Consider the following 17,990-nt stretch of genomic DNA (forward strand, 5'->3'; position numbering starts at 1 on the left):
ACGCATGACCAACATTCTAGGGACTACATCAATCATATTTTGCAAATTTGAGGATTAAAATGCAAATTGAATATAGGATCATAGACTATATGGCAATTAAAAAACCTTTTTGTTTTTAAAACTTTATTTATTATGTTTTCTGATGGAGTTAACACGGTTTATGTTACGTTATAAGTGAGAGAACATATGTCACAAATATTAAATAAAGGCACGAGGGAACACACAATTTAGAGACAGCAAATGTCAATCTATCTTACATTAGCATTTATTGTAAAAACAACTTAGCACTCCAAAATACTTTCTGTTAATATATAAATCTTCATGCATATTATTTAGGTTTACATTAGTATTATCAATTATGTGTCGATAACACATCGATTCCATATTGACAACACATGTTTTAGTAAGACAGCGTCGTATATATGTATATGTAATATAAAACCTGCGAAGCAAAAACAAAAGACTCTGTAGCATTATTCATTTCTTAAGAATCTGTAAAGCTTGTTGCTTAGAAGGGCATGCAATACTTACTATGTTTGATTCTTTGACCATTTGACAAGTCAAGGAAAACACCCCAAAGATGGATGCAGAAAACACACTGCCTGCCCGCCTCACACAAAAATGATCAAAAGGTAGAAAAAGGCACATACTCATCCTTTATCCTTTAAAATAGCTTGAAGATAAACTATACCTTGTTTTTTCTTCAGAAATATGGAACCCTATACCCGATTATGTATAATCATTCTGATCAATACACAATATACTCTATATGTATCTTTTGATGATTGTTTAAGAGACTATTAATTGTGGTTAAGCCAATTATTTATATGAAATGTATGTTTTAGATAATTGATTAGTTATATTTTCCACATGCATGTATCATCGCTCTTAATTGACAAATAAGCATGTACAAATGTCAGACGTGCGAATATAATTCGAAATTTACTTATTTAGATATTTTGACAGTTCATTTTGTAGATAAAAGGATAACTTTTTACAAACAATGCTTACACGGATTAGTAGTTGGACAAATTTTAATATATTTACGGCGCGTTGCGTTAAGTTAGTAAATTACAAACAAACAAGTCTCCCTCTCGTCATATATTCATTGCGTTCGGCACAATAGGCAAAGCTTAAGTATTAATTATCTATCCAAGGTTGAAACTTGGATGAAAACTAAAAACTAAAATGTTCAAGTATTTCAAACCAAATTTAATACAATTAGTGGTAGACTTATTATTCGTTAGGGATAGTTTGGTAATAACGAATTAAACAAAAACAACTATTTAAAGGTAAAAAGTAAAAAGAAAAACACAAGGCCGTCCAGCAAGTGAATGGCAATGGAGAAAAAAGTTCAGAAAATTCAGTTACCAATTAATCTATATGCTTCTTTTTACAGTGTGTTTTTCTTTTTATTATCATGTTTTTAATTTTATTTTTTCTCAAGAAATCCAGGCATTTCCTGCCAGCAACCCAACGTAAACGCAGAAAGAGGAAAAAGCAAAACCAAAAAGGCAAAGCAAAATAGGATAGTAGATTTACCATAACACCCCTGCATCTTACACGTGTTGACCAAAAACCCAGCTTGAATTGTCCCCTGCACGCAGCAGCTGGGCATATTTTATTTATTGGCAATTTTATTGTTTTTTTTATATTATATAAATTGAAGAAATTTTGGTAAGACCACGAGCCTCTCAGAGCCTCTACCCCTCCGCCTCTCTCTCTCTGGTCAGCCACACTCCACCACCACCTTCATCGTTTTCTTTCTCTCTGTTCCTCAGAGAGCACCGCAATCAAGTAACAATTGCATACTCTTACATACAAGCCTTCCGTTCCGTGCTAAATTTTCGCTAGAAACCAGAGCAATGCCGGCACAGAAGCGCACCCCAGAGCCTATGGAAGATGATCCTCTGCAGAACCACCATGAAAACAGCCACGACCATCCACAAGACGAAGAGGGTACGTCTTATTTTGCTCAATACCCAAACCCAACTCCAAATTTTTCAACCCACCGCAAACAAAACCATACACGCATATTCGTTCCTGCACATGGTTTTGGAATTTTTTTTCTTTTCCCTTCTCTGATTCTGTTTTGTTTCTTCATGTGTTCCTTCTTGGTCCTTTTGCCCCTCAGAGTCCGATCGAAGCCTTTCCCCGAGTAACGAAGAGAAAGACGAGTGAGCTTTTCTGGTTCTTCATATCTTTCTCATTCTTCTATTTTTCTTTTTGTTTATTGGTATTGGTTCTGTTGATTGTGCAAGTGTTTGATTTTGAATGCTGGACTTGATTTGGGATCTGCATGGTTTGCTTCGTGCTACTCTTTGTTTGTGTTTTGTTAATCGAGCGGCTACTGGGATGAGCTATGTGGATTAACGTCTATGCCACTGTGAAAGCAATGACTTCTGGTTGATGGGGGTTTTCTCTTTTATTTTCCTGGTTTTGGTTGCTCTGCTAGTGCGGGGAAGAAGGTTGGTGAAGTTGGGTTTTGGATCTTCTGTGCCGTGGCTTTTGCTTTGCTGATTTCGGGCTTCAATTTCTATGCGTGCATGGGTGGTTCAAGCATGTTGCCCAATCTGGTGGATGGTCATTAGCTACAGCAACGCCTGCCCATGTGCTAAGCTGAATAAAACTTGCATAGAGATGCTGATCCAAATTTTCATATGGCTTTCGTCGATTGTTTTTGTGATTGTTGGGTCATTTTGAGCGAAAATTCTCACTCAAGTCTTGCTCGATAGTTTATTAGATGGAGGGATCATGGTGCTTCGTTGAAAGGGATAAATTTGGAATTTTCTGACCAATCCGCTTCATACAAACTCCTACTCAGCTTCTGAACTCTATAACTCTACTGGGCTCTCATTATTCTGCTAAACGCTTTCCACAAAGAAGTGTTTTGCATACAGGATATCTCTGGGATTGAAGCAGTCTCGGTTATGGCAGTGACATTCTTGTTGCACCATCTGCTATATTTTCAACGCCAAGCTTTGTTAGTTTACTGCCATATTTATAGAAGAAAGCGACTAACGTTTTTATTTTCATTTTTGGATATTTTAAATAGTGACAATAACGTCAATATGCATGATGAATTGGGCATTTGTATGCTTGCAAAATGCAAACCCACAATATGCAGCAGCTTATGGTTCAGTTACAATATGGATGCCCAGGATGGGACACTGATATGGAAAGTTCCATGTAATGAGAAGTTTAGGCTTAAGGGTGAAATCAGTATTTTGAAGACGTTTATAATTAGTTTTATGATATATGATCTTGGTTGGAGGTGGGGTAGGCTCTACTTAAGAAATTCTTACAGATACTCTTTCTGCATAGAATTATACTTGATAGTTTTCTCTTCTTTTGTGCTGGGTTCTGTATTTCCCATCCAAAAAATTATAAGAATTTGTATTTTTTTTTTTCATTCTTCATATATCAGTGTGTGCCCAAAAAAAAAAAAAGGTTGCACATAGAGCAACCTGCATATCAAATATTACATCTGCTATATGCTAATTCTTATTTTTTTGTTGGTATTATGCACAGATGTATCATAGTGAAATTGGCAGAAATTCGGAAAGAAGTCCAATGCCCTATCTGTTTAGGTATGTTTTGGGATGCTAAATTATGGATAATAACTAAATATAGATTGGAAGGAAGCATTTTTATCTATTCTAGTTTTATTTGTTTGAAGAGATACTATTGTCGGGTTCCAGCAAAAAGTAAATCTCATTATCTTTTATCAAGGAAGATTGATAGTTTAATTCTAGAACATCATAGTCACTTGCATGCTAATGTTTTGTTGTATTGCAGCGTTGAGCTTAGTATATCTTGAAATGCCACTGTTTTAAGCGTTTTGTTGCATACAAGTCAGAAATAATGCGTTCTATCTGTCAAACACCACTTTTAGTTTTAGATTAGAGGCCAATATATTGATTTGCAAAATTATGTGGTTACCACGAATTAGTAATTATATTTTTTCCCCCAAAATTGCAGTTGTTAGTTCTGCTTGCAATTGGTATGATTAAGTTATGGATTACATTCTTCAACTGAATTACTCTGTTTACATGCAGAGTCAACTTTTCATGATAAGAGCTCATAACCTGTTATTTACTAAATGAAAATACAGTCATCTCAGCTCAAGAAAGCATCAAAATCATCAAACTTCGAATTGATTTATCTCTTTTACGGGGCCATTCCTCCATTAACACAATTACATAAGTTTCTACATTAGGGTAAATTCATTGGAAGAAATAGAATTATATTAACAGGTCTTGAATATAAAGCCTTAAGAAATTTTATCTCCTTTTTTTTTTTTTTTTTTCAGATACCTGCAATGAACATGAACTGCCTTATTGATGGGCCAATTCGCTTATTTTTTTTCTTGTTTATGTTACTGTTGTGTGCTTGCACAGGTGCCTGCAGTTGCTTGTTCTGTATATTTTCGTTACAAAACATTGCTTACCTTAAAACCATTGACAGCTTCATCTAGACACCATGTTCAGACGGTGTTTATTATGCATGCCTAAATTAAAGTTCAAAGGTTGAGAGTTTTCACATCCAAGAGTCCTTCATATTAGAATTTAACATAATATTTTGCTAAATATTGAGATAGTGAATCATACTATATAGATCCAAGTACTCATTGGTCCCTTTTACACTCATACAGTTTATGGGGATCTCACCCTCTGATAGTATACTTGTAGTAAATTGTGGGTGCAGTCTAGTCCTTTTAGGCGTCTTAACTCATTTCTGGAATCCATGCCCACATATTTTCCTATCCATTTTCATGCAATAAGTATAAACTCTTGTAACACACCTCTCCTCTCTCCCCAAACAAAGAAAAAGAAAAGAATAAATTCATTTACTCCCTTGTATCTATAGGGATCATTCGGAAAACAAGAACAGTGATGGAATGCCTGCATCGCTTCTGCAGGGAATGCATCGACAAGTCCATGCGCCTGGGGTATGTCTTCAGACGATTACCTTCTCCTTTTTTTATTCAAATGGAACATTCAAGTTAAATTTGCTTATATAGATTTTGTTTGGAGATGTCTCAAAATATTAGAAAGCTTGAACTTGTGACCTGATATGTCTATTTCATATTTAGACACGCAATCGGCCCAGTTGGAGTTCTGACTACTAGTAACTGGCTCTCACTGCAGGAACAATGAATGCCCTGCATGCCGCACCCATTGTGCTAGTCGTCGCTCTTTGAGAGATGACCCAAACTACGATGCCTTAATTGCAGCCATCTATCCAGATATTGACAAGTATGAGGAAGAGGTATGATGCTGATTTACAACAATCGTAGACTGTAAATTTTATTTTCTCAGTTACATTTTAAATTATTGCGCTGATTGTTGATTATCTCCTTTAGGAACTGGCTTTTCATGAAGAGGAGAAGGCTCGCAATAAGCAGGTGACATATTTCAATTTTCAAGTTTGTGTTAGGCATGCAAGTATTTTATTCAGGAACAGTAATTCTTTAAAAATTTAGTTAAGACTCGATTATATTTTTGTATGTGGATCTCATCTGTGTGCTATTACTGAAAGAATGCAACTTCCACATAAATTGTGATATGGCTTTTAATAAGAACTTATACTAGAATCTTTGCCCTTTCATCATTCAGGTGTTACACGTCACTATGAATTTAGTGGAAAAACTGTACAGATATTTCTTTTTGTTCCCAATTTGTTGCTCCCCCTTGATCTTTAAACTTATTTTCACAGATCCAAGCTTCCATTGCCCAGACATTTCGACGACAATCTGAGGCACTAGGAAGGAAACGAACAACAGCTAAAGCAACTGCAGCTGCATTTATGAGGAGATCACAGGGTAGCTATCGAAATGCTCATTTGAGGGGGAGAAGAAACTATAGAAATGTTGCTGAACATCAAGGTTCCGATGATAACGAGGATGCAAATGGTAATGATGGAGGTAAAGACTCAACTTCTGGTGACGAGCGCACAGAACCAAGACCAAAGAGATGCAAAAGATGGGGAGGAGGTCGATCAGGATCTGCTAATGCAGATGGTGGTGATGAAAATGATTATGAATTGAACAGAGAAATTATGGGTGCATCTGCGGGGCTTGTTGGCAGCTCAGAAAGGCTTGCCTGGGGTAAAGGTGGCATGCGGAGCCATACACGGTATGGCAGTACAAGTGGTGGCAATGGCAAAAATGCCAGGAACATCCGCCTCTCTAAGTTGGTGGAGTATCTTCGGAACTCAGAAAACCACGATGATGAGGTAAGTTGACGATCTGCTCATGACTCCCCTGTGATAGGGACTAAGTACCCTTTTGAGATTTCAAATTGGCAGAGATATTTGACTGTCTGAAATCCCATTATCCCATACTAATATTTCAACACACACTGCGGTCCTGGTTTCACATAAGGTTTATGAGATCATTTCATACACACACCATGTAATATGTGTAATTGGAATTTTATCTGGAACTCTGCTTCTATACTGAGATGGTTGAATCATCGATTTCTCATATTTTCAGTTGGACATCCACCTCCTGCTTGTTTCTTTTGATGAGCAAAGAATACCCAGTTTGCAGCGGCCCTATCTTTGCTGCAGGCCTACCCTGTCAGTTGGACAACTATGTCACGTAATTCTTCCACTCACTGCATTTTTCTTTTGATAGAACTTCATTATATTTCCAAAGCTTCTGTCACCATATACTGAAATTGGTTTTATTTGTGTACAGTATGTAGCTCTCCGAACTGCACTGCAAGCTGATGAAGTTGAATTGTACTTGGTGAAAGAGCTGCATGCCAAATTCAGTCATTCAACTGCCACAAATGTCCTAATTTCCAAGTCTGTTGTTTTAGACTCAACCAAAGATAACCTGCAACTATTAAGAGAACAAGAAACGTTGGCAGACCTTAGAACACACAATCTCATTCCTGGTCATCTGGTGAGAACCTTTTCTAGAGTTTAAACTAGTGAAAAGAGCTGGGGGAACTTGCGTTAAAAAAACATTTTAGTTTTGATACTTAGATATATACACATTCCCAGATTGATCTCGTTGCATGTGTTGTTCTGCAGCTTTTGGCATATCAGAAGAAATGGAACTCAAGCTGATGATGATGACAAATTGGAACGAGTGGTTCAATTCAACTTCTTTCGTTCTTTTGTTCTTTTCACTAGAATATATAGTGACCGCTCTTAATAAAGAGTGTCAGGTAGGTTTCATATTTAGAGCTGCGTTCTCTGGCATATGCTGCATACAGCGAGCAATTTAGAAGCCGATGAAAATTATCATGTCATGTGTACGAGCTTGTTACAACTGTTACATGTATTTATAGAATATGAATTTCCCTTTCTGTCTGGAAAATAATCTCTTTAATCTTGTGGCCGTCGTGTTTGATTGGTTTTGAATTTCCTGATCACCTCCCTCCTCTCTTCTCCCCACCCCTCCTTCCTACATGAAGACGTGCATCCGTGTGCGGCCGGCTCCGGTTTGGGGACCTACTTTACTTGGTGCATATATATATACATATATATGTCGCAGGCCACTCATCTCTTCTCTCACCCCTCCAAAATATTTAACAGCACAGCACAGAACAGCACCCATATTCAGCTCGTCATTGACCTAACTCTAACTGTACACTAATTAAACAAGCACAAATGAAAACTCTCATTTCAAACCTGGGTTGTAGGGATCATGCTACACGTGGCAGTCACGTTACATTCACAGAACGGAATTATGGATATTGTGAGAGATAAAGAGACTCTTATGTAGACGTTTTACAGTGAGTTTAAGCCTTCTTTGGTGGCCGGCTTGAATTGAATATTAGACAGACAGACTCCACCTAATTTTGTTTTTAATTATTATTATAGCTTAATTGGTTCCCTCTCCTTGGCTTGCACAAAAAATCAGATGAAATGGGTGAATCTCCATTCCAATGATTCCACTTGATTTTGATCTAGCCAATACTACGGTGATCACTTGAGTGACTGAGTGAGATGGCCAAATATAATAACGCACAAGGAAGAGGCGTAAGACCCACTCAACACATTCATTATTGATTATGTCATTGTTTATGATGAAGAAGATAATGTTTTGTATCTTTCCAAGTGTGGCCCCACTCACCAACTGCCACGCAGCCTCTCCCTTTCATCCTTTTCTTCTTTCTTATCCATTCACATGTAGGTCCTACCATACCCTGGGACATGGTCATGGCCCCCTCCTCCCAAATTCCAATGCGATTCTGATCTCGTTTTAGAATGTACTAATGTAAATAAACAAATAATCATAAGATAAAGTAAACCCACACAAACTTAAATGGATCATTAGTAAATTAGCGGAAATATATTTTTATTTATTTGATGATAAAATTGGAAAGCAACTCACGGTTAGATCTGACTAAACAAAGAGTCATCCACCGTGCCAGTTTTACTTGAACAACGCTACACACACATTATACATACGTGATTAATAATGCTTAAAGACAGTGAGTGAGTGAGCGATTGAGCTCTCTCTCTCTCTCTCCCCCCACTCTCTCTCTCTCACACAGAGAGCCAAACAAGGCCTTACATTACTTACAAAAATTAAAACGACACAACCTAATCACAGAACAATCCAGTCCAGTCCAAACCACCACCAAGGCACGTGACAAACGCAGAAATGAAAAAACGACACTATTTACAAGTAACCCCCGGTAGCTACTAGCTGGTGTTTGCTCTCATCAGTTGCTTGCTTGTCACCTTAGCGATGCTTGCTCCTGGTCTCCCCACTGTAGAGCCTGTGATATGATCACGTATATCAGATAATATGAAGATCTAATTGAGTACATAGATCTCTGATCAACAGATAGATCTATGATGAACGTACAGCTCGGATTGATTTGTGTAGAGATTAAGAAGTTACGTACCAATCATAGACAGTGGGAGAGTTGGGCTGTGGCTTGTCAAAGACCTGGTTGCCCATGGATCTGGTGGCAAGGTTGCTGCCTGGGTGGAAAACACTCCTCCAAACGTTGTCCTTAGCACGAGCTGAAGCTGGTGTTACTGGTGTTCCTGGGGTTACAGGTGTTCCTGGGCTCATAGGCATCGCCAACTTGCTGCTGCTGCTTGTCTCTCCCTCCACATCTACAACAAAATATATATATATATATATATATATATCAAATTTGATCAAACCCAAAAAACCATATGATATATGGAAACTACAATTAAAAAAGAGACAAACTTTATGTCACATATATATGTAGTACCTTTGATGTTCAAGGGTTTTGGGGTGACCTTCCTAAGCTTCCCAAGCCCGCGTTCAGGCTGAGGTCCAGCAACAATGTCATCCCAAAGCTTTTCAAGCAGAACCATTTTTTGCTCACTCTTTCTTTCTTTTCCTTCTCTATCTCTCTTTCTCTCTCTAATAGCTCATGGTCTAGAGGCTTCTATTCTATATATAATGCAACTAGAAACCTAAAAATATCTCATCTCTCAATAAAAATTTGCTAATTGGGGCTTTTTTTATTTTTTCTACCACCAGGCAAGTGGCATTGATTTTTTAATGAGGGCTTACAGTGGGCAGTGCAAAAGATGGGTACTAACGACAATTGTGGGTGAAATTGACCATAGGAAACCCGAGTGTGGAATAAGGAAGGATGAGAGAAGGATAAGAATGAAAGACTTGGTAAAACTGGGCCCCGCCAAATAATATCATCCATCCATCAAACACCTAATATCTTTTGAGTTTAGAGTTGGTTGTTCTGGCTTGGCTTCGCAGAGTGTACTCGTCTCACTATACGAATACTTGTCCTATTCATCAGAGCAATGTGGGGTCCACAGTGATCAATGATCATGGGAGACGGACAAGAATATTGAGATGACACGTGTCCTGTAATTTGGTATCACTTTCCGGGTTAAATGTCCACGCACTAGTTTTGGCTTTTAGGAGAAGGTTTCAACGTGAATGTTACGTGGTGTTATTTAGTCCCTCACTCATATTACAATGATATTTTTTATCTATTGATACTGTACATGATTCATGAAATATCGAACTCTCTCATCAGACAACATATAACCTAACACCACGACGCGACGGCTTGACTGTTACACCCAAATCTCAAGGGGGCTAGAATGAGGGGTCCTGAAGTTGGATTGAGCACCTCATTATATAAGCTTCCACCAATTTTTCTCTTTTTATTTTTATGTGATGGTAATCTGTTTTTTTTTTAAAAAATATTATAAATAAATATATATAAAAATCTGACCTTATGATATGCAACAGAGCCCACATTTCGTGTTGGGCTACTTCAGAAAACTGAGCCGAAAAAAGTTACAAGAATTCGGTCCGCCGATTCACTACTAGAGAGACACATTTTTGCGCCCTGCATGCTAATCCAGCCCTAGTTTTCTGTACAGGTTGCCTTGCCCATTTAAGACCTTCTCTATGGGCCGACACCTGGCCTGGTAATAATAAGCTGGTGCACCAGTATAAGCCCACAGATTTCTTCAAATAACCAAATTTAAAATAAAAGAACAAAAAGCAATCATTTTATTTTTTTTCCTTTGAAGAAGAACTCAAGAAATTAAAATGAATAAATAAATAAACATAACACTAATTAACTAATTTAATTAACATGCCAATGCCATCCTCGATAACATCAGCTACCCAATGCAAAGTTTTGTAAGCATGCATTAAAAAGATCAAAAGCATCAGAGACAAAAGTTCAATTTTTAAGGCTTTTTGGTGAACAAACACACAGCAGATTCAACGGTCGGCATTCGGCTAACACAACAACATTTAACCCAACCCAAGCCAACCCTATTATTTTACCTTTTTAACAGCAGGCAATTCCTTGGTATTATCCACGCCCCTACAAAAGATCACCTGCAAGCCTACAAGCTGCCTGCCTGCATATCTTTAAGCATTTTAAAATTTGCCGCAAAAAGTATCTCACACTTCCACATTTTACACATTTTTAATGAATCACAAATACATGTAATGAATATTCTGGATTGTTTCTTCATCATCTCGTTATTTCCAAGCTGCCTATATACCATCCAAAACAATAGAAAATGAGAACAATAAATCATAGCTACTAACATGGCAAAGGAAGCAGAGATGAAAAACAAACAAACAAGACAGAACAAATAGTTAAATCCACACTCAGCCCCCTTAACCAGAACTCTATATATATAACCCTGGAAGCTTGGAACCAGAATGCATCCTAGAAACAATGGCAGCCCGCCTGCAAAACAAGATTTCAATGGATGCTGCAGCTGATAGCTGTTCACTTAACTCTTTTTCGTTTTCTGGCCTCCTGTGTGTTCAGGATCAGCAATCCAAGTCCCTCCCTACTAACAGAGCCAATCAAATTCACAAACAAGGCACAGAGTTTGAGTTTGGTCACACTACACCACAGTCCATTGTGACCGATCCCATCAAGCATTACCCAGCAGACCTGTTAATCTCAAATGGTCAGATCATACCAAAAGCAATTGTACTTCAATCAACACAGCATGTGCCGACTAACCAGCCCTGCATCAAAGATTCAGTACGAGCAGCCCGTACCAGTAGCAAGAGATCAACTGACAACACCGGTGGCACAGAAACTGCTAAACCAAATCCAGAATTTGGAAACCAAGAGAAAAACGAAAACCCTGCACCAAGATCATGGTTTGGCCAGAAAATATTCAAGTCATTTCTCTTCCCTTGCAAGGAATGCCGAGTTTCTAAGCCAACACAGAGAGGACACAGAATCCCAGAAGAAAATGGGAAGTTACATTGACATGAGGCTCCTTTTTCTTTTCAATTCTTTCTATTTCAGCTAAATCAAAAGTCCATTTCAATTAGTTGTGATGAACAATTTAGATTTGGAAGTGAGGCTTCAATATAACCTAGGTTGTTTCAGTTACCAACATTTAATAAAATCTAAGACATGAATCTTTACTCAAGTATGATCACTGAACGACTAGATGATTGATCACACAGTTGTTACACAACTGCATCTAGAGTCTCAACAGTCTGAGGTCACTTAAAAGTCACTAATACAAGTCTGCATACAGCAGTTAATGCCATATACTGAGAAACCAGCCCCAACTTCTTTACAATCTGATAGATGCTTCCTCATATGACCCAACTCATTTTATAGAGAGTATACTTATGAGCTACCAGAACCACCTGAAATTAATAGAAAATGTTCTAAATTATCTGATATCTTACAGGAAATGTGGGATTTGTATATAGATTTCTAAGGTCCTACAGTCATTCATCACATAGAGCTGCCTTTCAAGCCTCTATTCCCCCTTTCTCTCTCTCTCTCTCACTCAATTCCGAATCTTGGCCATATCAGGGCTATTTGCTGAAACTTGTTAGGCCTTTGATGCCATAAAAAATTACTTTGATTTGGGTTGAGAAACCATACATCAAGTCAAATCTAACTCGTTCTTGAGATGGGAAAATGGCAAAGAATTACAACATGATTGATTTACAGTTTTCGCAAATTGCCCTGATTTAGTAGCAACTATCGTACCTCAACAGCAATCCCATGCATAAGTAGATTTCAGGGTTGAGGACTTTGAGGGGTTTTCAGGTGCAAAGTGTGGACATTCACACTTGAAAGTTTACCAGTGAAATTTTACTAGCGAGCTATCCTCATAGCCTCATAGGGACTTTAGTTACAGAAATTCTAACTTTTATAATTAATCCGTTTCTATCATTTCCACATTGATAAACTAGTTTCATGTACATAATATTTGCAGGAGCCTCAATTTCTTACGGAGGTTCTATATTTTTAGATATGGAAAATGAAAGGAGGAAAGTGAATAACTAGGTGCCCAAGAATCTAAGTACTGGAATTTCCATAGTTTTAACACAGAAATCCTTATGTACTAAATCATAGCTACTTCAGTTTTGACTTGAATAACTGAAATGCCATCAGCTTATAAGCTAGACACCTGTAAAACCTATAATATTGCAATCAAAATCCAATCCTCTGTTGTTAAACAATTAATGAAACTTCCGAACATTTTAGATCAAACACCAAAATAAAACTCACAGCACAAGAATTAACGACATGTCTTAGAAAAATTTGAATGTACCTCAACAATGAAACATATTATCCATAGAAGAATCTGAAAGCCACAATTACAGATCATGATGACCAGAAAAGAGGATGGAGGAACAGTAAAACTTCAAATTCCAATGCTAGCAATATTATAAGTCAACTTTGACTTCAGAAATTCAAAATAAACATCTTTTGATATCTACACTATCAGATCATACAGCTTATTTTTATTTTTCATTATCCTAATGAAAATCTGCCGCACCATGCCAAATTCTTTGTAGCCAGTAAAATAAGGTATATGCAAATTATACCCAAGATACTGCAGAAGTGATCAATTACATATCATATCCATCCTAACTCAGGGAAGACTGATATGGAAACTGTAATTTCAACTTCGTGGGTCCCATACAGGTATCCTTAGTTCCCAAACCAAAAGGATTCATTTTACCGTGTCACTCCACGGCACCTAAGAATTCAAGCAGTGAAAGAATTAAAGACTGACCGTAGATAGACTAAAACCCAGCATCCGGGAACTTGCTAAAATTTGGAAAGACCCTCAATCTGGGTTAATTCAAGCCATAAGGCAATTTTCCTTGCATAAAAATGAAACGAATTATGACCTTTTTTTTTTCTTTTTTCTATATACAGACTAAGACAAATTCTAGTCATGACACCTATTATCTCCAAATAGATGAACTGAGAGTAACAGAAATAATTTTTGAAGCAATACATCTTATAAGAAAATTAACAACTCTACAAAAACTCTGTTGTAATTATGTAAAAGAAAAGGGTTATCGAACAAACTGTCCATGACCTCCAATTAGTAAACTGTGTAGGAAATTCTGCAAAAGAACAATATCCGGGCCTAACATCTCAAGATTTGCCATATTTCTCAACATATCCCTGCAAATGAAAGACGTAGCAGTCAGATTCCAGGAACAATTTCACATTCAAAACCAAATACCTGCGTCCTCACATTATCACTAAAATGACATGATAAAAAGCTAACCTCAACAAGCTTTGAGATTTTTGGACGGCATGAAGACAGGTATTGCACAACTGTTTCTACAGTAGGTGGGATTTGTTGGGGCTGAAAAGCACTGAGAACCTTCTCTACTGCTTTCTTAACTATCTTGTTATGTGCATCTTTGCTGAGACAACCTTCACGCCATTTTGGTTTTAACAATTCTTTTACTAACTCTACAAGAGCCGCACGGAAATGCCTCAGAGCTTTTGATTCTTGCTGTACATCCCCATCTGTCACATGTTCACCATCCACTTCATTGTTTTCTCTAAATCTATCTACTGTTATGTCTTTTTTGTGTCTAGAACTGTCACTCTGAGGTCTAGAATCACCATATGAACTGGTTTTATGTGGTTTTGTACTACCTTTGAGATGAGAGGGCCGCGAGAGATTTTCTTCTATAGTCATGGTTCCATTTTGGCAGACAACAGAAGCCCCCACTGTCTCTGCTTCAGTTACAGGCGAATTATGTTCGCGTGTATAGCAGCTATTATCTAATACCTTTTCATGACATGTATTATGTGAAGACATAGAGTTTGTATCACCATCACAAACTGGACGCATAGTCCCACTAACAGATTCACCATGTATTTGATGATGCAACTTGTTCCCAATGGCAGCCTCTTCAGAATAGAAAGAAGCCTCAAAGGAGATGTTTGCTAACTTAGGTAACTCAATGCTGTCACGAAGAGGGTCATACTGGCTCCCTGAAGATGATAGAAATGCAGGAGGAAGAATAAAAGATGGCTGGAAGGGTACAGATGGCTCCCAATCATTTGAAGAAATTTTTGTTTGAAGTTTATCAGAGCGCAATGACACACTGGTAGAAGGCAACTTCTTCAATTCAGAACTAGAGAAGGGAGAAGAGCTTTTCAGTAAGGGAGATGATCTAGTAGAATAACGGTAATCTCTATTTCGGTCTAAAAGCTTTTGAGTACCATGAGGACTTGCATCTAAACAGGAATAACTAGAAGGCAATGAAAATCCGGTCCAAGATGAAACACGGCTAGCTGGAAACGAGCCATTAGTTAAAAGATTACTTGAGTTTGAATTCAAGGAAAGGCTCACAAGTGGGGAGTTATGATCACTGTGCATGCGCTGGCTCCAAATTCCAGCTGGTTCCTCCATACAACTCGACTGAGAAGTCGGATTCCCTCTAGAGTACTTGCCTGATGACGCAGTAGATCCATTAGAAAAAAATCCAGGCTCAGGATACAAACCACTCATAAATCTAGAATTATCTTTATGAATTGGCGAGTTGTTATAAACATCAATGGGCCAGTTACGTGCATGACCATCTCTTCCTGCATCCTTAAACAAGGAGAGAAAGACTTGATCATCTTTGGATGAATGCAATTTCTGTGCATCAGTGGACTCACCCATATTTGATTCCCCTCCTGGAACTGCTGGAAACTTATGGTTTTCAAGAGACTGATGCCGTCTCTGAATTCCTTTGTGTTCCGAAAATCGGATATTTTCAGAAGAGAGATGTGAAGAAGCCAGAGGATCAGGAAAACCAGGTGACCTTGATCTCTCAGTTACGTCTCTTAGACCTGTCACAGTAGAAGGTTGTTAATAAGAACATCACAGGAGAGTACTTTCTTGACATTCAAACCCAAGAAGATACATTATACCTTCATCAGGCTGGACTTCTCTAGTACAATTTGCAGCAGCAACATCTCCTTGTGGATGAGTACTATTCGGACTGTCTTTTATATGGACAAACTTACATGAAGTACCTCTAATGCACCAACCTTTAGCAAAGAAGTCACAGATAATAGCTGGGCGTTTGTTTCGATCACTAGTCTCAGCAACAGGAGACATAATTCTGGTCACTTTCTCAGAAGCAGCTGATCTGAAAAACTTGACGGTTAGTGGGATTTGTACAAGTTTGATTGGAAAAAGTTAATAATTAGCTACCAGAAAAACAGGGAGTGGCCAACACTTTGGCCCTGTGACAAGTAAATTTCGAAAGTGCACTTGCTTTGGCTCTATAAAAATAAAAATTTAAAAGTATATAGGTCCGGCATATCACCTCACCTTGAATCCATTTGCTTTCTATCATTCCTCGGATGTATGTCCCCTTGTTTCATCTCATCGTCTGGATTCATGACACTCTTAACCTCCTTACCTAAGTGATCCCTCATCAGGATGGCATTAGCCATCTCTTCCCCAGCAACACCAGACGAGTTGGAGGCTTTAGCATCCATAACCTCACTATGACGCAAATATGCTTTTCCATCATCATGTGATTCATTTGAGTGTATACCATGAAGTCCCTCGGGCTTATAATCTTGTCTAACATCTACACAAAACAAAAATAAAATCAAGTATTGCCGCCTTGACAGAGAGAAAGAAGGCTGATAGATATTCATAACAATCAAGTAAATCAAGTTGGCCTTTAGCTAAATTTGGGCAATAGTTTCAATGAGATTGGACCAATTCATCATTCTAGATTAGAGAGATGGGGTTTAACCAAATAACCGGTTGAAACTGGAAGGCTCAAAGTGAAATGCGCAAGACAAAACCTTACTTTACCAATTTTCACAAGTATTGGCGGCTCTTTCCAAACTCCTCAAAACAGTGGCCCGCATATAAGAGTTCCGAGTTTATAACAATTCTTCATAATCAAATTACATTACTTTATCTCACCTAAAGAATTTCCAATTGCTCTGAAAGCACTACATTAGCACGAATTGCTCCAATCAAGCCACAATGAACAGTATGAATCTAAATGCAAACCTAAAATTGAAGTGGAAACAGAGCAAACGTATGCATATGAGCAACAGCATCGAAATACAAACAATCAAAGATGAAACAAAAAGAGTTTGGAAAACAAGTAGGTTAATCAAAGAGGTAAATAACCGTTATGATGATCACGAGCTTGAACCGGTGAATCAGAAATATCCATATCCACTTCAATCCTTTCTTCTTCCATTATCTCTTCCTGTTCTCCCTCCACCTCTTCTTCTTCTTCCTCCTCCTCCACCTCTTCTTCTTCTTCCTCCTCCTCCTCCTCTTCTTCTTCTTCTTCTACTATTTCGGGGTCTTCTTCTTCGTCGTCGTCATCTTCTTCTTCTTCAATTTCTGGGTCTTCTTCTTCTTCTTCTTCTTCAATATCGGCGGAGTCGGAGACTTCGCCTGGGGGCGGAGATTGGTCATCGTGAGGCATTCTGGGTGCGGCTTCTTAGGTTGGTACGGTACGCCTTCGTTGAGCTTTGTTGTGGGGACGCTAAGACTGAGCTTGCTTCACTGATCTCCGTTGGCCAGGCAAATGGGATACGTGTAGTGCTGTGATTATTCCCGGGTACATATTGATCACTGCAGTGCGATACATATAATTCAAAAAATATATATACATGTTAAATATGGTTTAAAACTTTATATGATCTCTGTTGAAATAACCTCCGGCTCAAATATTAATCATTAGTAGTTTTGCATGACTCCGAATGATTGTCCAGTCGGACCATGACAATTAACCTTAACTCAAATTCGTGCTAATGAATCACAAAAGTTCTCAAGTAATTGTGAGACGTCACCAATAACTTATTTTCCAAGATTACAATGTCATCACCTATTATTTTTCCACTGTAAATATATCGGAAATAAGGGCGGGCCAAAAACCATAAAATTAGTGAACCGGGCTGAATCATAACTAAAAAAAGAGTCAACTCCAAAGAAAACAACACAAGTTAACCCACAATGCTCTGGGGGGGGAAGGAATATAAGATTTCTATATACGAATTTGCAAATAGGGATACTTGAATACTTAGGCCATCTCCAGTTATAAGGCTAAATGTAGTCCAGGACTAAAAATTTAGTCCCCCAAAATATTAATTTTTTAAAGAATAATGCATTACTAAATTTTTCCATCTCCAGGCATACATGACTATATTTTATGATCCTTCATATTTTATTATTTTGAAAAAGGAAGTGAGAGTCTTTAATGATTG

General features: G+C 37.9%; 3 protein-coding genes across 4 annotated transcripts; 1 reads left to right on the plus strand and 2 right to left on the minus strand.

Annotated features, from left to right (window-relative positions):
* Positions 1-1,659: 1,659 nt before the first annotated feature.
* On the plus strand, positions 1,660-7,336 carry LOC103324796 (E3 ubiquitin-protein ligase). The gene is made up of 10 exons (XM_008226903.2): positions 1,660-1,959; positions 2,135-2,177; positions 3,532-3,590; positions 4,870-4,951; positions 5,151-5,271; positions 5,366-5,407; positions 5,719-6,237; positions 6,497-6,604; positions 6,704-6,913; positions 7,045-7,336. Exons 1-10 carry the CDS (start codon positions 1,866-1,868, stop codon positions 7,078-7,080), a joined length of 1,314 nt encoding a protein of 437 aa, XP_008225125.1. The 5' UTR covers positions 1,660-1,865; the 3' UTR covers positions 7,081-7,336.
* Positions 7,337-8,300: 964 nt separating this feature from the next.
* LOC103324797 (auxin-repressed 12.5 kDa protein-like) lies at positions 8,301-9,585 on the minus strand. The gene is made up of 3 exons (XM_008226905.3): positions 9,216-9,585; positions 8,874-9,090; positions 8,301-8,744 (listed from the first exon to the last, which is right to left on the minus strand). Exons 1-3 carry the CDS (start codon positions 9,319-9,321, stop codon positions 8,708-8,710), a joined length of 360 nt encoding a protein of 119 aa, XP_008225127.1. The 5' UTR covers positions 9,322-9,585; the 3' UTR covers positions 8,301-8,707.
* A 3,971-nt stretch (positions 9,586-13,556) lies between these two features.
* Positions 13,557-17,475, minus strand: FES1 (Zinc finger C-x8-C-x5-C-x3-H type family protein). Of its 2 annotated transcripts, XM_008226908.3 has the most exons (6): positions 16,903-17,471; positions 16,078-16,342; positions 15,672-15,892; positions 15,417-15,590; positions 14,023-15,206; positions 13,717-13,916 (listed from the first exon to the last, which is right to left on the minus strand). In XM_008226908.3, exons 1-6 carry the CDS (start codon positions 17,207-17,209, stop codon positions 13,887-13,889), a joined length of 2,181 nt encoding a protein of 726 aa, XP_008225130.3. In that variant the 5' UTR covers positions 17,210-17,471; the 3' UTR covers positions 13,717-13,886. The 2 variants fall into 2 exon arrangements, with proteins under 2 accessions (XP_088904258.1, XP_008225130.3); XM_089048132.1 differs by having other exon boundaries at positions 13,557-13,916; positions 14,023-15,590; positions 16,903-17,475.
* Positions 17,476-17,990: the final 515 nt, after the last annotated feature.

Source organism: Prunus mume, linkage group LG3 (genome assembly GCF_029339155.1).
Source record: "Prunus mume cultivar Tortuosa linkage group LG3, ASM2933915v1, whole genome shotgun sequence".
NCBI lineage: Eukaryota > Viridiplantae > Streptophyta > Magnoliopsida > Rosales > Rosaceae > Prunus > Prunus mume.